Raw genomic sequence first — 26,023 nt, forward strand, 5'->3', positions numbered from 1 at the left:
CTGCAAAAGATAACTAGAAAGTATCACATAAACATCCCATGTAAAGTAATTTCAAGCATCCAATCCGGATAATTGTCCCGGGACATGCATTTGACATGTGCAGGCATAGTCACTCTTTTTCTCCTCAGTTGAATTAAGTTTACTATGAAATCTTGCAAGATCATGGTGAAAACCAACATGATTATGGTGAAATCTTATACGATCAATGCAAAAGAAAACAGAATTTATGCTTACCTGATAAATTTCTTTCTCCAACGGTGTGTCCAGTCCACGGCATCATCCTTACTTGTGGGAATATTCTCTTCCCCAACAGGAAATGGCAAAGAGCACAGCAAAAGCTGCCCATATAGCCCCCCCTCTGGCTCCGCCCCCCAGTCATTCGACCGACGGTTAGGAGAAAAAAGGAGAAACTATAGGGTGCCGTGGTGACTGTAGTGTATAGAGAAAGAAATTTTTCAAACCTGATTAAAGAACCAGGGCAGGCCGTGGACCGGACACACCGTTGGAGAAAGAAATTTATCAGGTAAGCATAAATTCTGTTTTCTCCAACATTGGTGTGTCCGGTCCACGGCGTCATCCTTACTTGTGGGAACCAATACCAAAGCTTTAGGACACGGATGAAGGGAGGGAGCAAATCAGGTTACCTAAACGGAAGGCACCACGGCTTGCAAAACCTTTCTCCCAAAAATAGCCTCCGAAGAAGCATAAGTATCGAATTTGTAAAATTTGGCAAAAGTGTGCAGAGAAGACCAAGTCGCTGCCCTACATATCTGATCAACAGAAGCCTCGTTCTTGAAGGCCCATGTGGAAGCCACAGCCCTAGTAGAGTGAGCTGTGATTCGTTCAGGAGGCTGCCGTCCGGCAGTCTCATAAGCCAATCGGATGATGCTTTTCAGCCAGAAAGAAAGAGAGGTAGCAGTAGCTTTTTGTCCTCTCCTCTTACCAGAGTAAACGACAAATAAAGATGAAGTTTGTCTGAAATCCTTTGTTCCGTCTAAATAGAACTTCAAAGCACGGACCACATCTAAATTGTGTAACAAACGTTCCTTCTTTGAAACTGGATTCGGACACAGAGAAGGAACAACTATTTCCTGGTTAATATTCTTGTTGGAAACTACTTTTGGAAGAAAACCAGGCTTGGTACGCAAAACGACCTTATCTGAATGGAACACCAGATAGGGTGGATCACACTGCAAAGCAGATAATTCAGAAACTCTTCTAGCAGAAGAAATAGCAACCAAAAACAGAACTTTCCAAGATAGTAACTTGATATCTATGGAATGTAAAGGTTCAAACGGAACCCCTTGAAGAACTGAAAGAACTAAATTTAGACTCCAAGGAGGAGTCATGGGTCTGTAAACAGGCTTGATTCTGACCAAAGCCTGTACAAAAGCTTGTACATCTGGCACAGCTGCCAGGCGTTTGTGTAACAAAACAGATAAAGCAGAAATCTGTCCTTAAAGAGAACTCGCTGACAACCCTTTATCCAAACCCTCTTGGAGAAAGGAAAGAATCTTAGGAATTTTAATTTTACTCCAGGAGAATCCCTTGGATTCACACCAACAGATATATTTTTTCCATATTTTATGGTAAATCTTCCTAGTCACAGGTTTTCTGGCTTGGACCAGAGTATCTATCACTGATTTTGAAAACCCACGCTTGGATAAATCAAGCGTTCAATTTCCAAGCAGTCAGCTGCAGAGAAACTAGGTTTGGATGTTTGAATGGACCTTGTACTAGAAGATCCTGTCTCAAAGGTAGCTTCCATGGTGGAGCCGATGACATATTCACCAGGTCTGCATACCAAGTCCTGCGTGGCCACGCAGGAGCTATCAGAATCACTGAGGCCTTCTCCTGTTTGATCCTGGCTACGAGCCTGGGAAGGAGAGGAAACGGTGGAAACACATAAGCTAGGTTGAACGACCAAGGCGCCACTAATGCATCCACTATAGTCGCCTTGGGATCCCTGGATCTGGACTCGTAGCAAGGAACCTTGAAGTTCTGACGAGACGCCATCAGATCCATGTCTGGAATGCCCCATAATTGAGTTAACTGGGCAAAGACCTCCGGGTGGAGTTCCCACTCCCCCGGATGGAAAGTCTGACGACTCAAATAATCCGCCTCCCAGTTGTCTACTCCTGGGATGTGAATTGCAGATAGATGGCAGGAGTGATCCTCCGCCAATTTGATGATCTTGGATACCTCTCTCATCGCCAAGGAACTCTTTGTTCCTCCCTGATGGTTGATGTAAGCTACAGTCATCATGTTGTCCGACTGGAATCTTATGAATCCGGCCTTTGCTAGTTGAGGCCAAGCCCGGAGCGCATTGAATATCGCTCTCAGTTCCAGAATGTTTATCGGGAGAAGAGACTCTTCCCGAGACCATAGACCCTGAGCTTTCAGGGAGTCCCAGACCGCGCCCCAGCCTAATAGACTTGCGTCGGTCGTGACAATAACCCACTCTGGTCTGCGGAAACTCATTCCCTGAGACAGGTGATCCTGAGTCAACCACCAACGGAGTGAGTCTCTGTTAACTGGTCTACTTGAATCTGGGGAGACAAGTCTGCATAATCCCCATTCCACTGTCTGAGCATGCACAGTTGCAATGGTCTGAGATGAATTCGAGCAAAAGGAACCACGTCCATTGCTGCCACCATTAGACCTATTACTTCCATGCACTGAGCTATGGAAGGCTGAGGAATAGAATGAAGAACTTGACAAGCCTTTAGAAGCTTTAATTTTCTGACCTCTGTCAGAAAAATATTCATTTCTACAGAATCTATTATTGTTCCCAGAAAGGGAACTCTTGTAGACGGGGACAGGGAACTCTTTTCCACGTTCACCTTCCACCCGTGAGACCTGAGAAAAGCTAATACAATGTCTGTATGAGCCTTTGATCTGGAAAGGGACGACGCTTGGATTAGAATGTCGTCTAGGTAAGGTGCCACTGCAATGCCCCTCGATCTTAGAACCACTAGAAGGGACCCTAGCACCTTTGTGAAGATTCTGGGAGCAGTGGCTAAACCGAACGGAAGAGCCACAAACTGGTAATGTTTGTCCAGAAAGGCGAACCTTAGGAACTGATGATGATCTTTGCGGATAGGAATATGTAGGTACGCATCCTTTAAATCCACGGTAGTCATATATTGACCCTCCTGGATTGTAGGTAAAATTGTTCGAATGGTTTCCATTTTGAACGATGGAACTGAGGAATTTGTTTAGAATTTTTAAATCCAGAATTGGTCTGAAAGTTCCCTCTTTTTTGGGAACTACAAACAGGTTTGAGTAAAACCCCTGACCTTGTTCCGCTGTTGGAACTGGGTGTGCATTGGTTTCCAAGCTGGCTTAGCCTGGGAGGCGTTACCCTCTTGTCTAGAGGCTGCAGAGTTAGGAGACGGTCCGTTCCTTAAGTTACGAAAGGAACGAAAATTGGACTTATTCTTGGCCTTAAAAGGCCTATCCTGTGGGAGGGCATGGCCCTTTCCCCCAGTGATGTCTGAAATAATCTCCTTCAATTCTTGCCCAAAAAGGGTCTTACCTTTGAAAGGAATATTAAGCAATTTTGTCTTGGAAGACACATCCGCCGACCAAGACTTTAGCCAGAGCGCTCTGCGCGCCACAATTGCAAACCCTGAATTTTTCGCCGCTAACCTCGCCAATTGCAAAGCGGCATCTAAAATAAAGGAATTAGCTAACTTAAGTGCGTGAATTCTGTCCATGACTTCCTCATATGGAGTCTCCTTATTGAGCGACTTTTCTAGTTCATCGAACCAAAAACACGCCGCCGTAGTGACAGGAATAATGCACGAAATTGGTTGGAGGAGGAAACCTTGCTGAACAAAAATCTTTTTAAGCAAACTCTCCAATTTTTTATCCATAGGATCTTTGAAAGCACAATTGTCCTCAATGGGAATAGCCGTGCGTTTGGCTAGCGTAGAAACTGCCCCCTCAACCTTAGGGACTGTTTGCCATGCGTCCTTCCTTGGGTCGACCATGGGGAACATTTTCTTAAATATAGGAGGTGGGACAAAAGGTATGCCTGGTTTCTCCCACTCCTTGGTCACTATGTCCGCCACCCTTTTAGGTATCGGAAAGGCATCAGGGTGCACAGGGACCTCTAGGAATTTGTCCATTTTGCACAATTTTTCTGGAATGACCAAAGAGTCACAATCATCCAGAGTAGTTAGTGCCTCCTTAAGTAAGGCGCGGAGATGCTCTAACTTAAATTTAAACGTCACAACATCAGGTTCTGCCTGTTGAGAAACTCTTCCTGAATCAGAAATTTCTCCCTCCGACAAACCCTCCCTCACTGCCAATTCTGACTGGTGTGAGGGTATGAGAGGTAAATTATCGTCAGCGCACTCTTGCTCTACTGTATTTAAAACTGAGCAATCACGCTTTCTTTGAAATGCTGGCATTTTGGATAAAATATTAGCTATAGAATTATCCATTACTGCCGTTAATTGTTGCATAGTAACAAGCATTGGCGCGCTAGATGTACTAGGTGTCGCCTGCGCGGGCATAACTGATATTGACACAGAAGGAGAGGATGGTGAACTACCCCCACTACCTTCATTTGAGGAATCATCTTGGGCAACCTTATTAAATGTGACAGTACTGTCCTTACTTTGTCTGGACGCCATGGCACAATTTTCACATACATTTAAAGGGGGGACCACCTTGGCCTCCATACATACAGAACATGTTCTATCTGAAGGTGCAGACATGTTAGACAGGCTTATACAGGCTATTAATGCAATAAAACCGTTTTTAAACAAAACCGTTACTGTCTCTTTAAATGTTAAACAGAGCACACTTTATTTCTGAATGTGTGAAAAACTATGAAGGAAATATCCGATCCTTACCAAATTTGCACCCTAGTGTCTTAATGCTTTAAAAGTATTGCACACCAATTTTCAAGTTTGTAACCCCTTAAAAGAGGAAACCGGAGCTGTTTTATCAAATTAACAATTTTAAACCCACTACAGTCCCAGCCACAGCGTTTGCTGCGGCTTCACCTGTCCTTGGGGGTTATTCGCCACAGAAATAAGCCTTCCAGGAACGTTTTTAATGGCCACCAGACCCTCTCACATGAAGCTGCATGCACTGCATCCAAAAGAAACTGCGCAATTAAGGCGCGAAAATGAGGCTCTGCCTACTAGAGTGAAAGGCCCTTCCTGACTGGGAAAGGTGTCTAAAAGACTCCCTGGCGCTTAAAAACGTTAACAAAATATTCTCAAGTTTTAAAACACTTCAAACCACATATAAATATCGAATAAAGCAATCGATTTAGCCCACAATAGTGTCAACCAGTATATAGCCCATTAATAAGCCTTCAATCTGTTATGAGTCTAAGAAAATGGCTTACCGATCCCAAAGAGGGAAAATGACAGTCTTCTAGCATTACTAAGTCTTGTTAAAAAATGGACTAGTCATACCTTGAGCAGAAAAGTCTGCAAACTGTTCCCCCCAACTGAAGTTCTCTGGGCTCAACAGTCCTGCGTGGGAACAGCAATTGATTTTAGTTACTGCTGCTAAAATCATACTCCTCTTTTAAACAGAACTCTTCATCCTTTTCTGTTTTAGAGTAAATAGTACAAACCGGCACTATTTTAAAATAACAAACTCTTGATAGAAGAATAAAAAACTACAACTAACACCACATACTCTTCACCATCTCCGTGGAGATGCTACTTGTTCAGAGCGGCAAAGAGAATGACTGGGGGGCGGAGCCAGAGGGGGGGCTATATGGGCAGCTTTTGCTGTGCTCTTTGCCATTTCCTGTTGGGGAAGAGAATATTCCCACAAGTAAGGATGACGCCATGGACCGGACACACCAATGTTGGAGAAAGTATAAACTCAGCACCGATGATGCTGATTGGTGTCATGAGCGCTTCCGTTCATCGCCGTGTCGCCGCGGCTCCCGGAACTCCTCTGTGTCTCTGACGTCATGTTGCTTAGCAACATGACGCTTTCTCTCACACCCCTCTGATGACGGTTACGCTCCTGCCCTTTAAATCTCGGCGGGAGATCTGAATCTGGGCCCGTTTGTTTGTTTCCCTGGATTGTGAGTACCATATCAGTTTTATTCTTCTGTGTACCGACTTCTGCCTGCCTGACCAAGCCTCTTGCCTAATCCCTACTTGCTGATATTTGGACATTGACTTCTGCCTGCCTGACCTTGCCTGTAGCTATTACCCTTTTGCTGACACTTGGATGCCGACTTCTGCTTGCCTGACCCTGTCTTTTGCCTATACCTTTTGCTGATATTTGGATGCCGACTTCTGCCTGCCTGACCTTGCTTTGGCCTTTACCTTTAAACCTATTCTTTGTTAAACAAGACCTGCTTAAAGGGACATTTTACTTTTACAAGCTGCAAAAGAGAACTTTGCCTTTCTGTTTGTTATACACCTGCTTAAAAGGGACATTTACTTTTACAAGCTGCAAAAGAGAACTTTGCCTTTCTGTTTGTTATACACCTGCTTAAAAGGGACATTTACTTTTACAAGCTGCAAAAGAGAACTTTGCCTTTCTGTTTGTTATAAACCTGCTTAAAGGGACATTATACTTTTACAAGCTGCAAAAGAGAACTTTGCCTTTCTGTTTGTTATACACCTGCTTAAAAGGGACATTTACTTTTACAAGCTGCAAAAGAGAACTTTGCCTTTCTGTTTGTTATAAACCTGCTTAAAGGGACATTATACTTTTACAAGCTGCAAAAGAGAACTTTTCCTTTGTTTTACAAGCCTGCTAAAGAGGACCTTTTTCAGAAGCTTCAAAGTAAGAGCATTTCCTTTTTGTTCTTTGTACTACTTAAAGGGACGTTTTATCCTTTGTGGCTTTCCTGCATTCTGGAACAATATTCATTTTTGTTATCTTCTAATCTGCTTCCTGAGTGGGTCACGTCCTGGATATTTCTCAGTGTGCTAGCGTGTGCTTTCAATTCACGCTAGCAGTTGGGTTACATCCCGGATTGATTCCAGAGCGGCTGACAATTGGCTGTGTTTTTATTTTAACATATAGAAAAAAAAAGAGCACAAGGGTAAGTGCTGAAAGAGCAGTTTCTATGGTGAGTTGGTTTAAGATTGTAAATAAAGAAAAACCTAGGTTTACATTACAAAACTTTCTTACAGTTGCAGCAAGGATAATTGAGTATTTATGTTGAGTAACGTGCCCCTTTAAACAATAATTAGCACAAGGGAGGATCTTCTGAAAACCTTTCAAACAAAAGCCAATAACTTAAACTGACATTGTATCCGGGGGAATGCTTCCAGGCAGCCATGATTGCTGACTTGATTGGGAGCTGAGAAAATGAGTAGATAATTCCTTTGGTTATCACTCATTAGAGAAGTCATCCACCTTTGCTACGGTAGAATCTGTATATAAAAATGTGCAGATCACTTTGATACACGTTTGGCAGAGACTTCTAGTTCCAGTAACCGAAACTGCAAAGCTACAACGGTGGCCATTAATAGGGTTAGAACGGTTTTCTAGCCATAAGACAGCTGAATTGTGTTGTCCATTAATACTGCAGAAACTTTGGACCGTCTTGTTTCAATATAAGTGATTCTATTTATAAGCAATCCATTTACAATATGGAAAAGCATGATCATGATGCCCTTATTGAGAGAAAGCTCTGCACCTATACTAACCCACAACTCATGCTTTCCTACATTGGATGATCAGGGAATAACAGCCATGACAACAGGAGAAGGGTGCCATCCGGTCAAGGTGCAGTTGTCCCTAATGGATTTGTCAGATGATTGTGAGAAACATGAGATTTATACATTTGACAGTTACCAGAAATGATGTCCAGTTTTTAATGATGTCCAGTTTTTAATGATGTCCAGTTTTAATAAGATGTCCTCACTGGCTGTGGCGCAGGATTGCAGTCCTGGGTTTAAGAGTCGCTTAAGTCAGCAAGGAGAACTGGTAATAATGAGGTGTGTATTGCTGAGGAAGTGGTTTTTAGTAGAAGGCAGGATTACTGATCTTATATATTTTAGCAACCATAATACCATATATTTAAAGGGGACTGTGGTATTGGAAGAGGGTAGTCAACTGGAAGTCATATGTAAAAATGGGCATTGGATAAAGTATGAACTCCAGTTCTTTTCAGGGTTACATTTTCTATATAAACCTGAAGGTGCAATTTTCCATAATTCAATACTCTGCAGCTGGTATAAAAAGCCATTAAGGGGAATCAATTCATAACCAATTGTCCATTTAAAAATAGAAGCTGTAAATCTAATTAAAAACGGCAGGCTGTATCTGAATCTGGAAAGATTCATTTTGAATTTACAGAATCTTTAACAAATGGGGGTCTATACAAAAAAACAGTTACAAACATTACTAGATAGAAAGGAGCTTAGTTTAACAAAGAATACCAAGATAACAGAAATAAATGGTGACGTTTATATTATAAATGGCTCACTCTATCTGAACCATGAAAGCTTAATTTTGACTTCAATATCCCTTTAATCAGGTGTATTAAATAATATAGAGCTATGCATGTAAATATTATGCTATAATAATAGGCAACCATATGTATGGTATAGAAACTGATCACATTATGCAATATTTGGATGTTGTTGAGAAACAGAGATAATTCAGTGAAGTTCCCTGCACTCTGCCAGCACAAATTCTCTGCCAGTGCTGTTCTCACCTAACAGACAGATACCATGAACTGTTAATGACTTGCAGCTGCAGAGTCAAGAAACAGACTGCAATCTGACCGCCCCTGCTACTTGTCTAGATATATTTAGCACCTCTGACGGACTAAAAAACTCACCTCTCGCAGCTCTCCAATTCTCCTTAATGCTTTGTCCTGGCTTTGGCTCAAGATTGACTGAAATAAATATAGAAAAGTGTTGAGTGAGCTTAATAAGTTTCTTCCAGCATTTGTTATAACACTGCTTAAAGGGAAAGTCTAGTCAAAAGTAAACTTTCATGATTCAGATAGAGCATGTAATTTTAAACAACATTCTAATTTACTCCTATTATCACATTTTCTTTGTTCTCTTGGTATCTTTATTTGAAAAAGCAAGAAGGTAAGCTTAGGAGCCGGCCCATTTTTATTTCAGCACCTGGGTAGCGCTTACGGATTAGTGTCTAAATGTAGCTACCAATCAGCAAGCGCTACCCAGGGTGCTCAACCAAAAATGGTCCGGCTCCTAAGCTTACATTCCAGCTTTTTCAAAAAAAGTAAATTTATGCTTACCTGATAAATTAATTTCTTCTATGGTACGACGAGTCCACGGATTCATCCTTTACTTGTGGGATATTATCCTCCTGCTAACAGGAAGTGGCACTTCCTGTTAGCAGGAGGATAATATCCCACAAGTAAAGGATGAATCCGTGGACTCGTCGTACCTTATAGAAGAAAAGTAAATTTATGCTTACCTGATAAATTAATTTCTTCTATGGTACGACGAGTCCACGGATTCATCCTTTACTTGTGGGATATTATCCTCTTTCAAACAGGAAGTGGCACTTCCTGTTAGCAGGAGGATAATATCCCACAAGTAAAGGATGAATCCGTGGACATGTCGTACCTTATAGAAGAAAAGAATAACAATTGATAAAAGGAGTAAAATAGAAAGCTGCTTAAAATTGCATGCTCTATCTGAATCATGAAACTTTAATTTTGACTAGACTATCCCTTTAAAGGGAAATACTAGTATTAATATTATTGTTCATTTATAAAGCGCCAACATTTTATGGAGCGCTATACAAAGGTACATTACAATCGTAAAGGTACAATACAATAAAAAACCTACGAGACATTGTGTAAGAATATACAAATGTACATTACTACACTTACATTAACAAACATAAACAAAGGGAGAGGAGCACCCTGCCCTTGGCTTTAGAGAGGCTCTCAAGCTTACAATCTAAAGGAGAAAAAATATATGACACAGCAGGAGAGGACAGAGAACTACATTACTATAACATTTGTGAGTATGTGACAAGTTATGGTGTAGGTTGCCTTGCACTCAGGTGAAGTCACACTTGCATCGTATCTCAATTAAATGGGGAGGTTATAGAAATGAGTAAGCGGTTGGGTGGGAAGTGCTTACAGAGATTTGCAGTGGAGTAGCAGGAAGGAGGGTGTCTGTTGCTTGTAGTAAAGAGGTATTATGTCTGTCTGAGTTGGCTGTTGTAAGTAGAATTGAAAAATATGTGAAGCTATGCAGGGTGTTAAGGCGGGGTGGATAAGTTGCAAGCAGAGGGAGGAGGATGGGAATCTGTGAGCTTTTATGAGTGTGTGTATAAGTATAACAGTGTTTGTGAGTAAAAGTGTGTGTGTGTTTATGTATGTATGAGTGTGTGCGTACCAGTTTGTGTATGAGTGTGAGTGTGTGTGTGTGTGTGTGTAGGAGTGTGTTCTTGTGTATATAAGTGTGTTTGTATGAGTCAATGGGTTTTATGTATATGTGTTAACATGTGTGTGTGTGTCTGTGTGTGTGTGTGTATAACAGTGTTTGTGAGTAAAAGTGTGTGTGTGTTTATGTATGTATGAGTGTGTGCGTACCAGTTTGTTTATGAGTGTGTGTGTGTGTGTAGGAGTGTGTTCTTGTGTATATAAGTGTGTTTGTATGAGTCAATGGGTTTTATGTATAATATGTGTAAACATGTGTGTGTGTGTGTGTGTATGTATGAGTGTGAGTACCAGTGTGTGTATGTGTATGTTTATGTATGAGTGTATGTGTGAGTATACATGTGTATGTGTGTGTATGAGTGTGTGTTTGTAGGAGTGTGTGCTTGTGTGTATGAGTGTGTATGAGTGACTGGGTTTTATGTATATGTGTTAACATGTGTATGTGTTTATGTATGTTTGAGTGTATATGAGAGTGTACGTACCAGTGTGTGTGTATGAGTCTGTGTGTGTATGTAGGAGTGTGTGTATGAGTGTGTTTGTATGAGTGAGTGTGTGTGTTTTATGTATGTGTGTTGACATATGTATGAATGCGTTTGTGTGTGTATTTATGTATGTATAAATATACAGTATGTGCAAGTGTTTATATATATATATATATATATATATATATATATATATATATATATATATATATATATATATATATATATGAGTTTGTGTGTTAATGTATGAATAATATAATGGATGGTAAGTTATTATTGCATAGTAAATATGAAGATACTAAAATTATCATAATATTACTATAAATTACAATGTTATTTTTTCCTGGTGCATTTTTCCGTTGGGGAAGGGAGTGGGACAGTAAATTTTTCTACACAGGGTGAAAAGTACCTTTGTCTCACCCCTTATTCTTACAGACCTACTGAATTCTACCAAAATATTTCACTGCCTTTTTGGATTAAAAGACTTGTACTTTTATAAACTTTGTTGTTTGATTTAGAAACACTTCTGTTTATTTTTATTTGTGTCTTGTTTTTAAATAATGTAGTCTTATGTATATTTTATTATATATGGTTAAGGTGTAAAACATGTAATAAATAATTTATATTGGAACTTAAAGTGAATGTCAACTTTCACGAATGAGAGCCCTGTTTTTAAAAAACATAATTTATGTAAGAACTTACCTGATAAATTCATTTCTTTCATATTATCAAGAGTCCATGAGCTAGTGACGAATGGGATATACATTCCTACCAGGAGGGGCAAAGTTTCCCAAACCTCAAAATGCCTATAAATACACCCCTCACCACACCCACAAATCAGTTTAACGCATAGCCAAAAAGTGGGGTGATAAGAAAAAAGTGCGAAAGCATAAAAAATAAGGAATTGGAATAATTGTGCTTTATACAAAAAAATCATAACCACCACAAAAAGGGTGGGCCTCATGGACTCTTGCTAATATGAAATAAATGACTTTATCAGGTAAGTTCTTACATAAATTATGTTTTCTTTCATGTAATTAGCAAGAGTCCATGAGCTAGTGACGTATGGGATAATGACTACCCAAGATGTGGATCTTCCACGCAAGAGTCACTAGAGAGGGAGGGATAAAATAAAGACAGCCAATTCCGCTGAAAATAATCCACACCCAAAATAAAGTTTAAATCTTATAATGAAAAAAAATGAAATTATAAGCAGAAGAATCAAACTGAAACAGCTGCCTGAAGTACTTTTCTACCAAAAACTGCTTCAGAAGAAGAAAACACATCAAAATGGTAGAATTTAGTAAAAGTATACAAAGAAGACCAAGTTGCTGCTTTGCAAATCTGATCAACCGAAGCTTCATTCCTGAACGCCCAGGAAGTAGAAACTGACCTAGTAGAATGAGCTGTAATCCTTTGAGGCAGAGTTTTACCCGACTCGACATAAGCATGATGAATTAAAGATTTCAACCAAGATGCCAAAGAAATGGCAGAGGCCTTCTGACCTTTCCTAGAACCGGAAAAGATAACAAATAGACTAGAAGTCTTTCGGAAATTCTTAGTAGCTTCAACATAATATTTCAAAGCTCTAACTACATCCAAAGAATGCAAAGATCTCTCTTTAGAATTCTTAGGATTAGGACATAATGAAGGAACCACAATTTCTCTACTAATGTTGTTAGAATTCACAACCTTAGGTAAAAATGTAAAAGAAGTTCGCAACACCGCCTTATCCTGATGAAAAATCAGAAAAGGAGACTCACAAGAAAGAGTAGATAATTCAGAAACTCTTCTAGCAGAAGAGATGGCCAAAAGAAACAAAACTTTCCAAGAAAGTAATTTAATGTCCAATGAATGCATAGGTTCAAACGGAGGAGCTTGAAAAGCCCCCAGAACCAAATTCAAACTCCAAGGAGGAGAAATTGACTTAATGACAGGTTTTATACGAACCAAAGCTTGAACAAAACAATGAATATCAGGAAGATTAGCAATCTTTCTGTGAAAAAGAACAGAAAGAGCAGAGATTTGTCCTTTCAAGGAACTTGCAGACAAACCTTTATCCAAACCATCCTGAAAAAACTGTAAAATTCTCAGAATTCTAAAAGAATGTCAGGAAAAATGATGAGAAAGACACCAAGAAATGTAAGTCTTCCAGACTCTATAATATATCTTCCTAGATACAGATTTACGAGCCTGTAACATAGTATTAATCACAGAGTCAGAGAAACCTCTTTGACTAAGAATCAAGCATTCAATCTCCATACCTTTAAATTTAAGGATTTGAGATCCTGATGGAAAAAAGGACCTTGCGACAGAAGGTCTGGTCTTAACGGAAGAGTCCACGGTTGGCAAGAGGCCATCCGGACAAGATCTGCATACCAAAACCTGTGAGGCCATGCTGGAGCCACCAGCAGAACAAACGAGCATTCCTTCAGAATCTTGGATATTACTCTTGGAAGAAGAACTAGAGGCGGAAAGATAAAGGCAGGATGATACTTCCAAGGAAGTGACAATGCATCCACTGCTTCCGCTTGAGGATCCCTGGATCTGGACAGATACCTGGGAAGTTTCTTGTTTAGATGAGAAGCCATCAGATCTATTTCTGGCAGTCCCCACATTTGAACAATCTGAAGAAATACCTCTGGGTGAAGAGACCATTCGCCCGGATGTAACGTTTGGCGACTGAGATAATCCGCTTCCCAATTGTCTATACCTGGGATATGAACCGCAGAAACTAGACAGGAGCTGGATTCCGCCCATACCGGTATTCAAGATACTTCTTTCATAGCCAGAGGACTGTGAGTCCCTCCTTGATGATTGATGTATGCCACAGTTGTGACATTGTCTGTCTGAAAACAAATGAACGATTCTCTCTTTAGAAGAGGCCATGACTTAAGAGCTCTGAAAATTGCACAGAGTTCTAAAATATTGATTGGTAATCTCACCTCCTGAGATTCCCAAACCCCTTGTGCTGTCAGAGACCCCCAAACAGCTCCCCAACCTGTCAGACTTGCATCTGTTGAAATTACAGTCCAGGTCGGAAGAACAAAAGAAGCCCCCTGAACTAAACGATGGTGATCTGTCCACCACGTCAGAGAGTGTCGTACAATCGGTTTTAAAGATATTAATTGAGATATCTTTGTGTAATCCCTACACCACTGGTTCAGCATACAGAGCTGAAGAGGTCGCATGTGAAAACGAGCAAAGGGGATCGCGTCCGATGCAGCAGTCATAAGACCTAGAATTTCCATGCATAAGGCTACCGAAGGGAATGATTGTGATTGAAGGATTCGACAAGCTGAGATCAATTTTAGACGTCTCTTGTCTGTCAGAGACAGAGTCATGGACGCTGAATCTATCTGGAAACCTAAAAAGGGTTACCCTTGTCTGAGGAATCAATGAACTTTTCGGTAAATTGATCCTCCAACCATGATCTTGAAGAAACAACACAAGTCGATTCGTTTGAGATTCTGCTAAATGTGAAGACTGAGCAAGTACCAAGATATCGTCCAAATAAGGAAATACCACAATACCCTGTTCTCTGATTACAGACAGAAGGGCACCGAGAACCTTTGTAAAAATTCTTGGAGCTGTTGCTAGGCCAAACGGCAGAGCAACAAACTGGTAATGCTTGTCTAGGAAAGAGAATCTCAGAAACTGATAGTGATCTGGATGAATCGGAATATGCAGATATGCATCCTGTAAATCTATTGTGGACATATAATGCCCTTGCTGAACAAAAGGCAGGATAGTCCTTATAGTTACCATTTTGAATGTTGGTATCCTTACATAACGATTCAATATTTTTAGATCCAGAACTGGTCTGAAGGAATTCTCCTTCTTTGGTACAATGAAGAGATTTGAATAAAACCCCAGCCCCTGTTCCAGAACTGGAACTGGCATAATTACTCCAGCCAACTCTAGATCTGAAACACATTTCAGAAATGCTTGAGCCTTCACTGGATTTACTGGGACACGGGAAAGAAAAAATCTCTTTGCAGGAGGCCTTATCTTGAAGCCAATTCTGTACCCTTCTGAAACAATGTTTTGAATCCAAAGATTGTGAATTGAATTGATCCAAATTTCTTTGAAAAATCGTAATCTGCCCCCTACCAGCTGGGCTGGAATGAGGGCCGCACCTTCATGTGGACTTGGGAGCTGGCTTTGGCTTTCTAAAAGGCTTGGATTTATTCCAGACTGGAGATGGTTTCCAAACTGATACCGCTCCTGTGGGTGAAGGATCAGGCTTTTGTTCCTTATTGTGACGAAAGGAACGAAAACGATTATTAGACCTAAATTTACCTTTAGATTTTTTATCCTGTGGTAAAAAAGTTCCTTTCCCTCCAGTAACAGTTGAGATAATAGAATCCAACTGAGAACCAAATAATTTATTACCCTGGAAAGAAAGGGAAAGCAAAGTGGACTGTTACGGTACCAACAGTGTACCAAGGGTTAATACCAGATGAACAACGTCCTGCATAGGGAATCAGCAATTCACAAACCAGCCAGTTTCAGGTTTAAAACAGAATGTCTGCTTTATTTGAAGGCAGCACACAGATTTATACACCCTCGCTTCAGGTTACAAAGGGCATTGGTTTAACAGTAAAGCAAACATATGAACAATGCATCAAACAATTGTCTATTCACAGGTAAAACAGATTAACATATTAAGTTAATTAACTAGGGAAGAACGTTTACTCAGACAATCTGATGTTGGGCAGTCTAGTTAACATAATCACACAAGGACACAATCAGTTTACCCAGACAGACTCCTGAGACACAATCAGATCTTAAACATACATAGAATACATCTTATTACAGAATATAGGAACAGTTCTTATTAGCTATAAAGTCTTTTATGCCCACTTTGCTTATAGAGTCACAATTGCTCCCACAAGGGGCACTCACACCCTGTACCCATCCTGTATTTATGGATACAGGGTGACATAGACATAAGACAGAGGTATGAAAGTACATGGGGTGTCCAGCATATAAAATTCCATATTTCCATGCAGTCTCTGGGTATCCTTAAGCCCATGTACCTCCAGCCCAAAGAATGTTCCATAACAGGCCCTCCAATGTACAGTGGCGAGATTGGTTTTGTCACATCTCTCCCCTTTTCCAAACAGACTAACAGGGTATCTGACCTCCTGCCGGTCAGTGCCCTGGTTAGTCCAGCAACCCACCCATAAAACACAATTAGTAGTACAGCCCACCCACAATAAATGGTTACTACACCTGAGTACGGGGAAAACTTGTCCATGTCCAGGTGCCTCACCACAGCTGTGTGGGGGACTGGTACGCTGAATTGGTGGGTTGCGAGGTGGGCAGAGACCAGCTGTACTCTGCCCGGGTGCCAGCACTACCATGGAAGTAGCCTGGTGGGAGCCTGGTTGCTGGAGGGGAAGACCGACTGTCTCCCCTTCGGATACATAGCTGTGCTGCTGGAGGGGGAGACCAATCGTCTCCCCTTTGGCTAAACAGCCGTGTTGCTGGGGGACAGGACCATCAAACTCCTCTCCCTCTGGTTTGTCATGCTCGGCTGTCCAGGGTATATACTGTGGCATATACCACCAGAGCGCCTGGTAGGCATGTCAGTTTGCTGGGACAATCCATCTGTATTCCCGTTATGAGAGAGAATTCCTGTCCATACAAACAAGGGTTCAAATTCCTCAGTGCCCAGACCAGGGCCAAACAGTCCTTCAAAATCCCATCAGCTTCTTTACGAGTTTTCTGTACCTGCTCTTTATAGGTATCCACAATCCCTTCATACTGACATAGGGTGCCCTTGAGTTGCTGCACCTCACTATGAGCCAGCGTCAGCTTCTCCTCCAGTGTCACTAAGTTTGTCTTTAATGTTTCATGTTCCACTCTCAAGCTGGTGTTTTCTGCAGTCTGTCGGTGCAGCTTGTCTAGCAGAGATTCCTGTTCTAAACGTGCTTTTTCCTCTGCGCTCCTCTTCTCCTTCATCAGCGCATTGTAACGGGACCTCCACATATCAATAGCGGATAGAGATTTACTGAGCTCAGCGTCCTGGGGCTTAGCAGCAGGTGGGTCAGTCTCTGCTGCACAGATCTGGGCACGGGTAGTCACAGAGTTAACAACAGCGGGACCCATAGGAGCGTAGGCAGAAACAAGGGGGGCCAAGTCATTTCCAAGAAGAACATCAGCAGGTAAGTCCTTCTTGACCCCCACATTCACAGGTCTAGCGCCCACTCCCCAATCCAAATGTACCCTGGCAACAGGTAGGCTGAACACATCGCCCCCTGCTACCCTCACAGCCACAGTGTCTCCAGTGTACTGTTTCTCAGACACCAAGTTCTTTTGAAGCAAGGTCATGGTAGCACCAGTATCCCGTAGACCACTGACCTTCTTCCCATTCACTTTAACCAGTTGCCGGTTATTCCGGTGGGCAGCTTGCACAAGGTCTGTCTCATGTAGGATGCTCCAGCATTCTTGCGCCTCTACGTAGCGGGCCGCAGGCTGAGGATTACGTGGGATTCCGCCGGCGGGTCTTCTCCAGGACTGCGCTTGGTTCGCTGCGTTTAGGGGACACTCTGGTCTTTTGTGCCCTAGTTGCTTACATCTAAAGCACCGAATAGGTTGTGAGTAGCCCTGCGAATTGAACAGGGCTCTCTGAGGGTAGTTCGTGGCCGGAGGCCGTGTGGTATAGCGGTGCGCCGGGGTTTGGTAACTGGCAGCTGCTGGGGTGACTGGGGGTCTGTACTCCACTCTAGCAGGGGGCTTAGTGGTAGCAATGTCCAGTTTGCGGGCATCCGTATACTCATCTGCCAAGCGAGCCGCTTCCTGCAGGGTGGAGGGTTTACGGTCCCGAACCCACTCTCGAACTCCTGCGGGTAATTTGTCGAAGCAATGTTCCAACAGGAATAGCTGCAGCACCTCTTCCCCAGATATGGCTTGGCACCCCGCTATCCAGTGAGCTGCTGTGCGGTGCACCTTACATGCCCACTCAAGGTAGGAATCTCCAGCTAATTTAACAGTGTCTCTGAACCGTCTCCGGTATGCCTCCGGTGTAACCGCATACCTGGAGAGCAGAGCCTCTTTTACAGTATTATAATCCCTGACTTCCTCATCTGGAATGGCCCGAAAAGCCTCTCTGGCCCGGCCGGATAATTTTCCAGATAATATCGTGACCCAGTCCTCTGCGGGTACCTTGTGTAGTGCACATTGCCTCTCAAAATCCGCAAGGTACCCATCAATCTCTCCTTCTGTTTCCAGGAAGTTTTTAAAAGCTGCAAAATTTACTTTTCTCTTTTCCATCTTAGTCAGTATTGTAATAATCCCCCTCTTCCTGAGGTTACTGGCTTGTGTAGTTGCTCTTCTGGGCGATAAGGTTCATCCCGTCGCTGCCACCAATGTTACGGTACCAACAGTGTACCAAGGGTTAATACCAGATGAACAACGTCCTGCATAGGGAATCAGCAATTCACAAACCAGCCAGTTTCAGGTTTAAAACAGAATGTCTGCTTTATTTGAAGGCAGCACACAGATTTATACACCCTCGCTTCAGGTTACAAAGGGCATTGGTTTAACAGTAAAGCAAACATATGAACAATGCATCAAACAATTGTCTATTCACAGGTAAAACAGATTAACATATTAAGTTAATTAACTAGGGAAGAACGTTTACTCAGACAATCTGATGTTGGGCAGTCTAGTTAACATAATCACACAAGGACACAATCAGTTTACCCAGACAGACTCCTGAGACACAATCAGATCTTAAACATACATAGAATACATCTTATTACAGAATATAGGAACAGTTCTTATTAGCTATAAAGTCTTTTATGCCCACTTTGCTTATAGAGTCACAATTGCTCCCACAAGGGGCACTCACACCCTGTACCCATCCTGTATTTATGGATACAGGGTGACATAGACATAAGACAGAGTTATGAAAGTACATGGGGTGTCCAGCATATAAAATTCCATATTTCCATGCAGTCTCTGGGTATCCTTAAGCCCATGTACCTCCAGCCCAAAGAATGTTCCATAACAGGCCCTCCAATGTACAGTGGCGAGATTGGTTTTGTCACATGGACTTAGAAGACATATCAGCATTCCAAGTTTTAAGCCATAAAGCTCTTCTAGCTAAAATAGCTAGAGACATATACCTGACATCAACTCTAATGATATCAAAGATGGCATCACAAATAAAGTTATTAGCATGTTGAAGAAGATTAACAATGCTATGAGAATTATGATCTGTTACTTGTTGCGCTAAAGCTTCTAACCAAAAAGTTGAAGCTGCAGCAACATCCGCTAAAGATATAGAAGGTCTAAGAAGATTACCTGAACATAAGTAAGCTTTTCTTAGAAAGGATTCAATCTTCCTATCTAAAGGATCCTTAAAGGAAGTACTATCTGCCGTAGGAATAGTAGTACGTTTAGCAAGAGTAGAGACAGCCCCATCAACTTTAGGGATTTTGTCCCAAAATTCTAATCTGTCAGATGGCACAGGATATAATTGCTTAAAACGTTTAGAAGGAGTAAATGAATTACCCAAATTATTCCATTCCCTGGAGATTACTTCAGAAATAGCATCAGGGACAAGAAAAACTTCTGGAATAACTACAGGAGATTTAAAAACCTTATTTAAACGTTTTAGATTTAGTATCAAGAGGACCAGAATCCTCTATTTCTAATGCAATTAAAACTTCTTTAAGTAAAGAACGAATAAATTCCATTTTGAATAAATATGAAGATTTATCAGCATCAACCTCTGAGACAGAATCCTCTGAACCAGAGGAACCATTATCAGAATCAGAATGATGATGTTCATTTAAAAATTCATCTGAAAAATGAGAAGTTTTAAAAGACCTTTTACGTTTACTAGAAGGAGGAATAACAGACATAGCCTTCTTAATGGATTTAGAAACAAAATCTCTTATGTTAACAGGAACACTCTGAGTAATAGATGTTGACGGAACAGCAACAGGTAATGTAACATTACTAAAGGAAATATTATCTGCATTAACAAGTTTGTCATGACATTCATTACAAACAACAGCTGGAGGAACAGATACCACAAGTTTACAGCAGATACACTTAGCTTTGGTAAATCCAGCACCAGGCAGCGTTTTTCCAGAAGTATCTTCTGACTCAGTGTCAATCTGGGACATCTTGCAATATGTAATAGAAAAAACAACATATAAAGCAAAATTGATCAAATTCCTTAAATGACATTTTCAGGAATGGGAAAAAATGCCAGTGAACAAGCTTCTAGCAACCAGAAGCAATAAATAATGAGACTTAAATAATGTGGAGACAATAGTGACGCCCATATTTTTTAGCGCCAAAAAAGACGCCCACATTATTTGGCGCCTAAATGCTTTTGGCGGCAAAAATGACGCCACATCCGGAACGCCGACACTTTTGGCGCAAAAAAACGTCAAAAATGACGCAACTTCCGGCGACACGTATGACGCCGGAAACTGAAAAAAAAATTTGCGCCAAAAAAGTCCGCGCCAAGAATGACGCAATAAAATGAAGCATTTTCAGCCCCCGCGAGCCTAACAGCCCACAGGGAAAAAGTCAAATTTTAAGGTAAGAAAAAAATTGATTTATTCATATGCATTATCCCAAATATGAAACTGACTGTCTGAAATAAGGAACGTTGAACATCCTGAGTCAAGGCAAATAAATGTTTGAATACATATATTTAGAACTTTATATAAAAAGTGCCCAACCATAGCTTAGAGTGTCACAGAAAATAAGACTTACTTACCCCAGGACACTCATCTACATGTAGTAGAAAGCCAAACCAGTACTGAAACGAGAATCAGTAGAGGTAATGGTATATATAAGAGTATATCGTCGATCTGAAAAGGGAGGTAAGAGATGAATCTCTACGACCGATAACAGAGAACCTATGAAATAGACCCCGTAGAAGGAGATCATTGAATTCAAATAGGCAATACTCTCCTCACATCCCTCTGATATTCACTGCACGCTGAGAGGAAAACCGGGCTCCAACCTGCTGCGGAGCGCATATCAACGTAGAATCTAGCACAAACTTACTTCACCACCTCCATAGGAGGCAAAGTTTGTAAAACTGATTTGTGGGTGTCGTGAGGGGTGTATTTATAGGCATTTTGAGGTTTGGGAAACTTTGCCCCTCCTGGTAGGAATGTATATCCCATACGTCACTAGCTCATGGACTCTTGCTAATTACATGAAAGAAATACTATTAAAAACAGGGGCACTTTCATTCATGAAAGTTTACATCAAAGCTGTTCTTTTAAAGGATTACTTTCTGTTATAATTTTTAAGCCAAACAACTAACATATTAAAGTTAATAAACATTAATTAAAACCTACTGACCTATATTTTCTCCAAAACGAAGTTTCATAACGTTATAAAAGTTATATCTTTTATTCCTCGATGATGTCACATTATCCTGCCCACTATTTTCAGCACTGTGTGTTCAAAATACTTAAACCAATGAAATTGTGTTTAAAGCGCCATTTTGAAACCTAGGTATTGTAAACGGATTGGTACAGAGCAAAGGATACCCATGGAGTGGGTTTGGAAAACAATTAAATTTGCAGACAAGATTTCTGATATACGGTAGAGATATGTTAATGAAATGCTATTGATAAAAAGCGTATTTGGGGTAGTTAGTAACAGGCATAGAAAATATTTACTTACAGTGGCCCTTTAAAACACTTACCTTTTCTTCCTAGCAAGCGTGGAACGCCAGAGCAGCAATTCCCCCACCTCCAGGACGTCTCTTCTTATGTCAGAATTTACAAATCCAGCTTCCTCCAATAACGGCTTCCCCCCCAGAGCAAACATTGCCTAAGGCCACACAGTGATTGGAGGAAGCCAGATTCGTCATTTATGAAGTAAGAAGAGATGTCCTGGGGGCGGAAGAATCGCTGCTCTGGTGTTCCACGCTTGCTAGGAATAAAAGGTAAGTATTTTAAAAGAACAGCTTTAATAGTATTTTTAAAAACAGGGCTTTCATTCGTGAAAGTTGACATTCATTTTATTTGCAGCCTTCATGTGTTCAACCAGAGAGTGGCACCTAGTGTGCACTGCTGCATCAATCTTGGAGTTAGAAAAAAAAGAAAAAGAAAAGTTTAAGCCGTCTTTTTATATTTCTTAACAGTAACTATATTTACAAAGTTGCTTTCCAAGAGACTCAAAACAGCTTGCACTGGAATGTCCTATGCCGAGAAAAAAAAAATGAATCCTATTCTGCACTTGCATGAAGAAACCACTAGGTGGCATGCTTTAATAACGTTCTATATTTATAACCTTCCACTGCATTACTGAGAGAAGTGGATACCCTAATACAACATTTGACTGTAGCTTGTAAGTGCAATAAATTAAATTACAGTAACAGCTATATCCAGGCAGCAGGATATTTTGGTGAATACAAATATTTGGTTAAATAGATAGAAACCATGCAATAAAAATGTATGTGAAATGTGCTTTGGTAATTATTTACAAAATAAAATAAAAAAATAAAAAGAAAAAACTTTTTTTTGTCTTTTTATTTAAATTCAATGTCAGCATGCGGAACAGTATTTTAGTAATATTGTCCATAATACAGAAAACTAATGCATGACAGTACAAGCTTGCTCTGCTTTCTGTTAAAAGGACCGTAAAACACCTTGTAATTGCAAATAATTTCTGTTGCGTTTCTGATGCATTCAAAGAAAAGATTAGTCTGTGAATAAAAACGTAGATGTGTGTTTTTAAAGTTTTATTAGCTGTTTAAATATTGACAACATAAGTCTATAAAACAATGGTAGCTGCCATGTTGTGATTTCAGAATGGAGTTACAGGAAAAGAGGACAAAATAAACAATTTAGTATACTGCAGAGTTTATATATATGTATGATTTATCATTTTATATCACCATCTCAAAGTGTTTAATATCCCTTTAAAGCAAACATAATTTTTACTGCAATTGGTTTTCAATAGTCAAACTCCACCCACTATTTGCCTTATGGAGCTAGTCCAGACCTTTGTGCGAAAATATCTTAATATTTGGAGCTATCCATTATCCCATCTCTCTTGACAAGACCCCCTGGTCCAGCTGAAGAGAAGCAGCCCCAAAGAATGAGGTTACAACCACCATGATTCATAGTTTGTATGGTGCTTCAGCCAATAAGAAGCAACATACACAGGTAGTTATCTATTGGGAGCTGAGAGGACATATATAGGTAGGTTGTGTTGCTTGGTCTATTTGCAATGGGAGGTGCCCTTGAGACTCTCTAGAGTACAGATACATAACATGCACACTACAAGAAAATCAATGTCTGGTTATTCATACTAAGCAGCAAGCATCACAAAGGCCAAGGGAACACACTCTAATAACAAATAAAGGCTCAGACTTTCAAAGGCCTGATGTTAGGTGGGACAAGAGAAATGTATAAACAAACATAAATAAACACAATCGGGAAGGTGCATGAAACTGAAGCAACATATATAAATATAAATAATTTTCCAATTAATAATGCAGCTTTGTTTTGTGAAATAAGTACAATTCAATGCTTTTTCTTTTCATTGATTTCCTGTCTCAAATAGAAAAAGGACCCTTGCTAAATAATCACTACCTATAAATGTATCTGATGAATAAATATGCATTGCTCTTCACACACAAGCATTTGAACAAACAGTGGGGGGTAGGGTTGCCACCTCAGCCATGTTTTCCTTAACACTTATGAGTTATACATACTACAGGGTGTGCAGGGAGGAACATGTATTGTGTTTCTAGACAGCACTATTCATATTCCTCCCTGCACACCCTGCAGCATGTGTAACTTATTAGTGTTCTGTATTTTAAGGGACGGGTGGCAACCCTAATGGGGGGCGTCCTCCTCTTGTCTTCCCCTTAAGGTGGTTTAGTTATGATTTAACAATTTGTTAACCATAATTAATTTGTAAGCTCTACTCTAAAACTAAATATTAAATTTATATATACACATCCATTTTCTTATATTTAAATACATATAACTATTTTTACAGGCTTACAGTCTAGAGCTATGCAATTTGGAGGTGGTTTACAAATAAATAATAATAGGTGCTAAAAGGCAGCCTAGTAACGTGCAAACACATACTGCTGCTTTCACTTATACAATAATATCTACATCTTAACAACCTATATTGTCTATTATTAGCAGCAACACTGATAATCACCTTATAATACATGGCTGAGGAGAATTTTGTACTCCAGCCATTCTTAGGGGAGCAGAACAAGCACAATTTTCAGAACTATTTAACAGTAAATACAGGCAATGTAAATAATGAGTGCATATTGCACTGGTGTTAAATTTTCATTAATTAATAGTTATGTGCATGAGGATCCTTTGTAAGGATCTGCATGCAACTGCTGGTTCCCTTCGGATATTTTCGTAGCCGGATTGATTCCTGTAAAATACCCCTACTTTAAGATCTGTGCAAATCCAGATCTTAGTGTGGGGAGCTTTTACAATAATCAATCCGGCTATGAAAATATCCAAAAGGGAACGAGCGGCTGCTTATTTCTGCATTCGCATCTTCACGAAGGATCTGAATGCACATACCTATTAATTAAACATTTTGCAAAGGGGGTTATATTTTTAGGTTTATGATTTTTAAATAGTATGCACAAGTTATACACACACTTTTAATGGCTAAACTGGTTATTGATGGGGAATGCAAAATACATAATGTGAATTTTTACACTTTCATGTCATTTAAAGGGACATTTCAGTCAAATTTTAAATACACAGATGAATTTCATCTTTGAATAGACATATTTGAAATATACATGTTTTGGCAAAAATGCTTCAAGTAAAAGTTATTTCTGTTTTAGTGTTAACATTTTTCTCTGCATGTGCATGTGAAACATAGCTAGAAATTCTCAGTGCACCAGCATTGTAAATACTGCAGCTGCTCAAAGCAACAGTGGGGCTTGTACCATGTCAGCAATTTACACATTAAGTCATTACCAGATAATACAAGCATCTTAGGCTCTCTAAGTGCTGCTTTTAAAATATTGGTGCACGGTGAATATTTAAATACATTTTTGAAACAGCTTTTATTACAAGCACTTTTGCTAATACATGTATAATACAAAAATACTTCTATTCAAAACTGAAATGCATCCATGTGGATTCCAATTTTGACAGGAATGTCCCTTTAAGCAAAAAGACCAAGAACATCAAATACCAGGCTGACCTGTAGAAATTCCCTTTGGCACATTTCCCAGATATCATGGAGTGCCAAGGCAAATCCCTGTTAAATTTGGATTGGTTACAGACAGCAAATATTGCTTGGCAATGCTGTAAAGAAAAGCTGTATGATTAACCAACCATTCCAATTGTACAAGTAAGATGATGAAAACTGTAGGAAACACGTGTACAAACATATCTCACCTGTAGCTTTTCTTTGTCCCTCTGCATTGTTCTATATGCAGTGACAAGCTGGAATACAAAAATAAATATAAATACAAACCAGAGGTTACTTAGATGAAATAACTTTTCCTAGGAATCAGGAGCAACCAATGAAAATAAAGCAAGGTTCACATTACTATTGCATATTAAAAGGGACATTCTAATGCAAGACTAAAATACTCTAAATTGATGGAGCATGTCATTTTTGCATTAGTGTCACTTACTAACTATGGTAATGTCTACATTATTTCTGTTATTCAGTCTTGGCTAGCTGTGGCTTTAAAGAAGATAACACTGTCTGGCAGTTTATATATCTGTCAGGCTTTCGTTTGGAGCTAGCCAAATTGTGACAGTGGAAGGTTCTAACCAGTTTACATTGAAGCTATTAACAACTTTTGGCTTGCTATAAGCTGAAGTTAACAAATCCAAAGTTTCTTGTTTTTTCTACAAGACAGAAAGGGTAAAAAAAAATGCCCTTTACAATTAGTATTACAAAAAGTGAGATCTTAAACAGTCATGGTTTGACTGAATATGAAACAAGTAAACAATTTCAAACTACAAAGACAAATATATTAACTAAACATAGGAATCTGAAAAATATGTAAATTAGTTTATTAAATATATTTAAATATGTTTTTAATATGCAAGGAGAGCAATCACGACAATAACGTACATAGATAAAGTTTGGGTAAAAGGGCAACATTTTTGCAGTTAGCAACCAGTAACATAATGCTTCTTGTTAATGC

General features: G+C 40.1%; 1 protein-coding gene across 3 annotated transcripts in view; it reads right to left on the reverse strand.

The window, feature by feature from the left end:
• Positions 1–26,023, reverse strand: part of GOLGA4 (golgin A4) — a 319,091-nt gene that overhangs the window by 221,089 nt on the left and 71,979 nt on the right. For all 3 annotated transcript variants that reach the window (XM_053714445.1, XM_053714446.1, XM_053714444.1), the window contains 2 exons: positions 25,260–25,307; positions 8,792–8,848 (listed from right to left, as the gene is read on the reverse strand). In XM_053714445.1, the coding sequence (XP_053570420.1) occupies positions 8,792–8,848; positions 25,260–25,307 (105 nt within the window). The remainder of the gene's footprint in view (positions 1–8,791; positions 8,849–25,259; positions 25,308–26,023) is intronic.

Source organism: Bombina bombina, chromosome 5 (genome assembly GCF_027579735.1).
Source record: "Bombina bombina isolate aBomBom1 chromosome 5, aBomBom1.pri, whole genome shotgun sequence".
Taxonomy (NCBI): Eukaryota; Metazoa; Chordata; class Amphibia; order Anura; family Bombinatoridae; genus Bombina; species Bombina bombina.